Raw genomic sequence first — 9473 nt, forward strand, 5'->3', positions numbered from 1 at the left:
GCCGCGCAAGTTCAAGTCGAAATTTTATTTTCAGCCGCGCATTTTTTCAGCTGCAAAACATCTCCCCGCGCAATATTCAAAGTTTCCAATCTGGAGTATTACCCGTCATATCTCATTTCGAAGAGTAGACTCATAGCTATCACCCTATGAAAGTCACTTAGGGCACCTTTCAATTTACGGCTGAATATTACTGAACATTAATATTCATAAATATAAATATCTTAATGTTTTTTTTTTAAGTCTGATTGCTGGCTAGCTTAGGTTGCTTTGAGTAATGCGTAAAAATTTCTGATCGATATCTTGTTTATTTCCGGAGATATTACGCAAATAATTTCGAGCTGCTTATTTCCCTTTGGTGTTATTCGGCAACATAGCAAAACCAAATAATTTTAAACGTCATAATTACAAAATTTTGGATATAATATTTTTGACTTTTGTCGGGAATCCCGGGAATTTCATTCCCGTTCCCCGGGAGTGAAAAAATCCGGGAAAAAGAGGAACCCTGATCTAGATTGTATAATCCTACATTTAGAAGAATCAACCCAAAATACCTAGATCCAGTTAGAAATAATCTGGGAATGGGATGGTAACTATGAAGCATGGTCAGCTCCACTGATCTCTATGAAACCTGGATAGCGCAACTAGCGGCACGCGTGAGCGGTTTTTGAAGCCAATTAGAAGGCTGAAACGCCATCTTGTAAAGGTCCTAAAATGCGCAAAATTTGCATTACGCCTTATGGAGAAGGGTGTTAGTGACAGCGTTTTCTGACTCTTTAGGAATGCTTGTGACTTAAAATTAGTGGTTTCTAAGGCCGCAAGCCATATTTCAATTATTTAAAGGAGAAAAAATAAATAAAACTGTATAATTAACGCAAAAATCGGCGCTGGTCTAGAATCCTACCACAACGAAACACCTTTTGGGTTAGGGTGCGGGTTAGCGTTTGGGTAAAGGTGGGTCAAGTATTATTATTAAATAAAGAATATAATAATACTTGACCCACCCACACCCAAACGCTAACCCGCAACCTAACTCAAATTTTGTGCGTTGATTTTAGAACTGTGGTAGGATTCTAGACCAGCGCCCAAAAATCTGCTTTTTAAAGACGACTAAACCAGTGTATTTTTCCCATTTATTTTTAGACTACTTATAACTTAAAGTTGGTGGTTTCTAAAGCGACAAGCCAATATCTGACTATTTAGAAATAAAAAAACGTTAAAAGCACCTATTTTTTGTGTTTTTTTACGAGACTAAACCAGTATGACAGTTTTACACTCAACTATACTTATCTTTTATTAAATCTTTTGTTCAATTTATTCTGCTTGTTGGTTACTTTTGAGTTAAAACTATAATACTACTAAAATAATGCTCTGCATTTTTGTTATGTAAAGGCTTCTATTTAAGTTTTATTTTATTTTGTAGACAGACATGGAACAAAACTCGTGTTCGGCTAGGATATCCTTAACCAGGTTATAATTTAAAAAACCCAAGGATGCATTTTATTGGATGTCCTGAAAGTTAGCCATATTTTTGCATATACTTCTTTAGACTGACACAGTCGGTTTTAAAAGTAACTTGGTTGCTTGCAGCAAAGGAAAAAACGCAATAATTGAAAAATATTTAACAACAGTAGCAATAAACAAATAGTACAAATTTAAAACAACAAGTGAACATGTGATTAATAAAACTTATTGATTGTTAAATAAAACTAGCTTGCTAAGCTTTTTTCTTATTTTTTCTCCCACTATTTTTTCAGAGGTTTCCTTTCCAAGATGGTACAGCCTTATCTTACTGTAGCACTTCGATACAACTTTGATTAGTTGAAAGACATGATTATCCATCACTGTACTGTCAAACATGTGACTATCTAAATCAGGAAATAATTGGGATGCATTAATACTGTGTAATACTGATGTTGCAATGGCATCTGGAATTCCTGTATTAATCGGTAATTTTCCACCAGAACATGCCAACAATCTTAAGAAGCATTTTTCGGTGTCAGAGCACACCCTAATTACACTTTCTGATGGTTTCATAAGACCTCCTCTGTCTTTGAATGTCAAAAAACTGGGTTGTGCTATCATTTTCTGGGAACCAAGTGCCAAGGAGCAGGTAAAACATGTTGTTTGTTTTTTTGCCATTTTTGCAACATACCCAGCTATGTATGTAATAGCTGCTTTTTTATATTCTGATAAAATTTTTATGTTTGGACTGTCACAGTAATCATGGTCTGTTGAAATGGGCAGACTTTCAATGAGGTCATATTTTTGAATTAATGCCACATCAGTTAACTTTACCTCCGTATAATTTGTTTTACAGGTGTCGCTTATTGCATCCAGAATTGTTGTTGAATCCTGGTTGGAGCAATTACCATTTGTACCTTTAATACAGCTTCTCATCAAAAGACGCTTGAAGGCTGCCGTGAACTGTTGTGCTGTTGGGTTATTATTGCAGCCACCAGCAGTTCGGACAGCACTGAAAAACAATTCTAGGTGATCTTGGCTAAACTTGTACATTAACAAATAACTTAGTGGAGCTTTGGCTCTGCCTACTAAGTTATCGAACAAACCTTTTGTGCTCTGGATACAGGCTAAAAAACCAACAAAACCAGTTTTTCTTCTGGAAATGTGCATTGGAGTGCTGTCAGTTGTTTTTAACTGCATTATGTAAGTAAAACATTCTGAAAGAATAGGATCCCATACAAACTTATTCGCAATCCGAAGGGCAGACTTAAAATCTTTGGCGAGGGGATTTCTTGAATTTAAAATGTCAAATAAACGATCAAACATTCGTAAGAACCTGACAGTTGGTGCACATCCCTTAAATTCCTTTAGTTTTAAATTCTCTGCACAATATTGGATGGCATCAGCCACACTAGACCTCAATGCCTGTGCTGCAAGGTTTACCTTCATTTTTTGCTGCTGCCATTTGATGTGTGCCAGCTTAAGCTTGTTGCCCAAACGCAAACCTTCATTTTGTTGGAGTTTTTGCAATGCAATAATGTATTGCCATTTGATTTTTCCTCCATCTCCATCTACCAAAATTCCCCAATCAGCAAAAGTATTTCGCACAAGTTTAAGCATATGGCAAACATCAAGAAGAACATAAATCCGCTCGGTTTTGTTCGAGGGATGTTTAAAGTTTGCTGTTAAGCAACCTGGTATCATAGATGCACCGAGTTCTCGTAACATAGTGAAATGACAAGAAAGACCGTCGCATGTCAGAGATACTACCTTTGCACCAGTGTATGAAACACGCTGAATACATATTTTGACGATGTTTGCACGCTCTGCACCACTTAAGCCATCTACAAAAAAATATGCACATGGCACCTTCCAACCACTATTAATACATACAACCATTAAAACGAGAACATCCTTCGCATATGGTAAAGAGTCGTCATCATAGAGACCATTTCCATGATCTACAAAACCACAAAACTTTTTACCATCCCAAGCAATATGTTTCCTAATAGACATCTCGTCAAGCATAAGGGAGCACATAACTTGTTACCATTTTTGTGGGCGATTCTCACCTTTTCTTTAATTGCAATAAAAGCTGGTTTTGTAAATCCTGGATCCGCATCTATTTTGCCGTACCATTTTCGAATCTGGGCTTGGTGAGGTAATGAAAAATCGAAACTTTTACGGACAAATTCGTATGCTTTAGAGGAATAAAATTGTAGAGTAAGTGCAAATCATTTTAAAGCTGCTGAATATTTAAATCCTTTGCCAGATTTTGTTTTTTTGATTCTTGTTAATAGTTCAAATGGTACCTCTGCTAAACACTGCTTTAACATGTCTTTACAGCGAGTTGAAATTAATTTTTTATCCTTTAAAATTCTAATAATTCCCTTTAAAGAATTGACCTTCAATTTTAATCTTCTCGCTTTTTGTCTTGCAACTTTCATTTTCTTTTTTAATCGTATAATTTTTTCATTGCTTTCTTTCAATTTGTTCTCTTCGTTTTTCGAATAAATGTTCAAGCAGTAATGATGGTCATGTATTATGTAGTTCTTGGGAATCTTAAGTTGGTTGGTTGATCCTAGCACTTGTAGTCTGGCATTTGGTAGTTTTCTTTCTTTTGTTTGCTAAAAAAAGTTTTACACTTTATTTAAACTTCAAGTGTGTTTTAGTTTACAATGTAGTTAATGTTCAATCTTAGGGTGCTTTCGTTTTTTTTAAATAATATTTAATACATTTTGCTTAGGATACACAGTGGTGTGTCACAAATGTTTACTTTTTACATAGTATTTTTTAATGTTTAACTATAAATGTCGTTCATTGTAATACCCTAATTTGTTATATGGGTCATTCCACATTTAATTTAAAGTTTTTCAAAATTTTTGCACCTATCTATCAAAGACCTCAAAGGGAAAATAATTTTGCAACAGACTCCAGCTATAGTGGCACTTTTAATTTTTATGGCTTGTCTAACTTTGACAAACTAAATCAATGAGTTCGAAAAAATTATATTTAGAAATAGCTAGATATTTTACAGGACAATCAAGAAAGTAATTAAATTAATCAATGCATTTGTACAATGTACATTTGTACAAAATATAAATATTATTAGGCATATTGCCACATAAAGACCAGTGGTTCTCAGCCTTTTATAAGTCATGCCCCCTTTTATAAGTCAGGTCTCTGGACATACCGCAAACCAAAACAAAATGGTTTAACTAACTAAAAATTAAAATATGACATGTCTGTTGCCCCCTGAAGACTTCTTTGTGGCCCCCTGGGCCTGAGGGACACATTTGAAAAATGGTCCTTTACTATTATGTGTATTTCATGAAACAAAACCATTTAATTGAAATTTTTTTATACCTAGTTAATAAATATTCAATATTAGTGAATATTTGAAATTTATAAATTAATAATCTGTGTTGGGTTTCCGGCTCTTTAAATTAAGCATAGAATGACTATCCAGGTAATTTTGGAGCTGATGCGAGGTTTCTAATAACTAAACTACTATAGTATAGTATAGTAATTTAGTTATTAGACATGTCTATCAGCTCTGATATTATCAGTACGGTATGTTTATATACATATATATATATATATAGAATGTATATATCTACCTTTTTTAAGTATTTTGGAAATTTTTTATGTCTGGTCGGAACCGCATCGCTGGCAAGTCGCACTTTATATCCAGTCCGAATTATTTTTTTCTCAGCAAAATGGTCGGAACACACCATCGAATGTTTTTATAATAGAGAAATACTTCTAAAATTCTACGGAAGTGATTTGTAATAATTATGTAGAAATTGATGTGACTTCTAAATGCTAATTACTAGTATTAAAACCTGTCTAATACTAACGACTTTAATCTGTCCTCATAGCTTATAGTTAACTAGTAACTGAAAGTTAAGCTAAATTAAGAACTAATATTTTCAATTAGCTAAGTGAGTAGGTAAACTAATATTCAATCTGCAACTATCTAAGCTAACTGCATTTATTAAAAGTATGTATATTTACAGGGCCAACTGATTATAAGCGTTGTTGGTCAAAAACAGTATTATCAACCAGCATAGTAAAGATGTACCAAATTGAAATACATCTACAACACTGACCAAGAAAACCATTTTCAAAGATTGGCTATACTACTACAGTTATTATGAGTTTTATAACCAGTAAGACAACACTCAAACTGGATATTTCTGACATCTATTATAATTATCATACTTGAAAAGTTCTCGGAAATTTTCTCTTTAGGACTGTTTCTTCATCCGAGCTACCATCACTGTCAATTCTACTAGCTTTTTTGCGTTTGCGCTTTAGGCAACCAAACGCACAGCATTGCATGCCTGGCATTTTTATACTTTATTTGGATAGTTAAAGCAAAACTGGTCAACTGCAATACATATTCAAATATTATCATCAGCAGTCGATTCTCATTACCCATCTATAGTTGGGTAATACTAATTTACGGAATGATGAATGGTCGGAAATGTTGGAATGCTCAATAATTTAAGTGTTACCCAGTTAAAACAATTATTAAACCAACGCACAATATTTGGGTTACAGTGGGGGTTAGCGTTTGGGTGAAGGTGGGTCAAGTGTTATTATATTTAATAAGAATACTGTGAGCGTTCCGACCATTTATCTTTCCATAAATTAGTGTTACCCATCTAGTTTGAATTTGTCAAAAATAGCTACTTCAAAAGTATTTATATACATGCCACTGTCAGTGCCTCCTAAGAAAAAAATAGACAGAAAATGGCCAATCTGTTCACGTTGTGCTCAAAATTACTATTAATAAATTTCTGGCCGGTAACTGTCTATACTCCAGAGTTTTACCAGCAGCTTCTCAATCAAAAACTAAGCTGAAAGGTTGGGTGGCATTGAAGTGGGAAAAAAATCATACTGACCTAGAACTATACCACAACGATGACCCGACAAAACTTTTTAAGGAATTGCAATTACTTAAAATTTCAGAAATATATAAATTAGAATTTGGGAAATTTATGCACAAATTCCACAGCAATGCTCTACCTCCCACATTTAGCTCTTACTTTACTAAAATTTCTGATATACACGATCATGTTACTAGGTTAAAGGATACTAGGCAATTATTTTTACCTTGCACAAACACATCACTAGAGCAGAGATCACTTGGCTACTAAGGACCAGTGGTATGGGGAAATATTGATATCAATTTAAAATCATTATATATAGTGAAATGGGGCACCTTGACTGGTAAACCTGTTGGTTGTATCGGTGCCTCCTGGCATAATATTCTTATTGCATTTGTTGTTGATCAACGTTATGTGCCAAAATAATAAAATTGAATTGAACGCACATAATTTGTGTTAGGGTGTGCGTTAGCGTTTTGGGTTAGGGTGGGTCAATAATGAATATAATAATACCTGAACCACCCAAATCCAAAGGCCAACTCGCACCCTAACCCAAATATTGTGCGTTGATTTAATAATTGTGGTAGGATTCTAGACCAGCGCCGTGCCTATATATTGAATATATATAGGCACAGGTTTCGTCGTTCTAAAAATGCCGATTTTTGCGTTAATTATACAGTATTAGGTTTTTTTCTCTTCCAAATGATTAGAGTATGGCTTGCAGCCTTAGAAACCATTAATTTTAAGTAACAAATGTTAATAAATAGTCGGAAAACGCTGTTACTAGCACCTTCCTCCATAAGCCGTAATGCAAAATTTACGCACTTTAGGACCTTTTCAAGATGGAGTTTCAGCGTTCTAATTGGCTTCAATTTTCAACCACTAGTTGCGCTATCCAGGTTTTATAGCAGTGATTCCCAAACTTTTTTTTCTCGCGTACCATTTTGAGCTTTTGTACAGTGTTGATGTACCACCTAAGTTACACCTTACTAGAATATCTTAAACTTTAAATATTTTAGCATATTATACAAAAGAAAATGAGCATGTTAGCAGAATTAAACTTTACCAAACGCCATACCAGGAAGACAAAGAAGCCATAAATTAAACAAAACCCAAGGTTCAATGCGATAGTTGTTTTTTCTTCACCAGCTGGTCGATACATACTACAATACTACACCGCTCACTATTAGTTTATTACTACATATATATTAAACCAGCTAATAATTAGCGTTTTATTATCTTAAACAAGATAAGTGTTACGTCATAAACGTTCGAAACCTCAAGTAAAAGGTAACTAAAACGCAGCACGGCAAATTACCCAATCTGAAAGTTTTAAAAGTTGAACGTTTTCGAAATTGATACGTATGCTGAAGTTAGTCGCGTACCACCTAAAAGACTCTCGCGTACCACCGGTGGTACGCGTACCACAGTTTGGGAACCACTGTTTTATAGAGATCAGTGGTCAGCTCAGCTGTTTTCTTACTATAATTTATCGGTTGATTTAATTTACGCAGTCATGCGAAAAACAAACTACTACGAAAGAGGGGGAGGAAGGGACACCGCCTATCAATCAAGAAAAGACAAGACATTCTGAGTAGGCAAACCATAGAGCACTAATATTAGTGCTCTATGGGCAAACTATAATTCAATAACTTGACATTAAAACCCCTACCTCACGAAGATACAAAAACAAATAACTATTTAGCCTACATCGATTCATTAATGACACTACGAAGTCCGCCAGCCAGGCTCGTTACAACTTGATCGATCTTTTTATTTATCCATTCACTAAAACAATAAAGCACACAATAAATCGGAAGTTATCGCGCTGAGAGTAACCATGTTTTGACTTGTTTCAATAACTATTTAGCCTACATCGATTCATTAATGACACTACGAAGTCCGCCAGCCAGGCTCGTTACAACTTGATCGATCTTTTTATTTATCCTTTCACTAAGACAATAAAGCACACAATAAATCGTAAGTTATCGCGCTGAGAGTAACCATGTTTTGACTTGTTTCATACACGAAAAGATCAATTGGTTTATTGGGAAAGAGGATTGCTATCAAAGCTAAAAACTGACGATTGCCATTGAATCGTTCCCTGAGAGAGCAGATCAGGCCATCGATGTATGGGAGATATACTGAACGATGAAAAAACTGCAAAGTCAAATCAGCACAGACGTTTTAGATGAAATTAAATTGTTCAAAGGCAATGTTTTCCAGGTTAATATGTCAACATGTCCTTCATTGTACGGTAATTAGGTTTTTACCCTAAGATTTTGTGTTTCAAGATAAACGTCGCTGGTTGGATCAGCACCACTGATCGCTATGAAACCTGGATAGCGCAACTAGTGGTTGAAAATTGAAGCCAATTAGAAAGCTCTGACGCCATCTTGAAAGGTTCCAAAAGTGCGTAAATTTTGCATTACGGCTTATGGGAGAGGTATCTTAAAATTGTCTTTATGGCAATATTTGGTGATTATTACCGAATTTTAAGGGAATTAGTGATGTATTGGTATGCTTGGTACTATACACAATACTAATAAAGCAAAATAACTTAATTTTTGCTCCTGCTGATAGAAATATACTTCTTTTATGGCACCAGAAAATATTTTTTTTATTGCAACAAGGCAACGTCAAGCTAGGTAAAATCAACTTACATGATATACAAATCTTTGCAATGGCCTTTTTGATCAGTCTAGTTAATGTATTTTTTATTTACATGTCGCAACACGTCAGCACATCAAATTAATTCTTTGCTTTATCGCCTTAATGTTGCGTCATGAAAGTTTTTGTTTAAATTCGATTGCCGATATCTCTTGCTAGAGTTTGCAACGAATGCCTTGTTACACCAATTTTTATGCGTCAGAGCTGTATGTGATGTGACGTATATCCGTTTAATGTGAGCGCTTTGTTTTGAAATTCGCCTTATTGTCAACAATCCGGTATTTTTTAGAATCGAACGCCAGTTACGTCGCAATGTAGATCGAAGCGCTTTTGTTCAAGCCATATTCTATAAGAGTCGAGAGAAAAAGGTTTAGACCACGCCTTGTTGTCACGTGATTTATTATTGAAAATCGTAAGAATATCTACGTCAATATTTCCTGTGCATTT

At 34.8% G+C, this 9473-nt stretch overlaps 1 protein-coding gene across 1 annotated transcript; it reads left to right on the forward strand.

Annotated features, from left to right (window-relative positions):
* Positions 1 to 1420: 1420 nt before the first annotated feature.
* Positions 1421 to 7950, forward strand: LOC146138013 (uncharacterized). Its single transcript, XM_083394500.1, has 4 exons — positions 1421 to 1515; positions 1755 to 2110; positions 2318 to 2426; positions 7871 to 7950. The coding sequence occupies exons 2-4, from the start codon at positions 1919 to 1921 to the stop codon at positions 7948 to 7950; spliced, it is 381 nt and encodes a 126-aa protein (XP_083250626.1). The 5' UTR covers positions 1421 to 1515; positions 1755 to 1918.
* The last annotated feature ends 1523 nt before the right edge of the window (positions 7951 to 9473 follow it).

The sequence above is a fragment of the Ascidiella aspersa genome, chromosome 7 (assembly GCF_963924565.1).
Source record: "Ascidiella aspersa chromosome 7, kaAscAspe10.2, whole genome shotgun sequence".
Taxonomy (NCBI): domain Eukaryota; kingdom Metazoa; phylum Chordata; class Ascidiacea; order Phlebobranchia; family Ascidiidae; genus Ascidiella; species Ascidiella aspersa.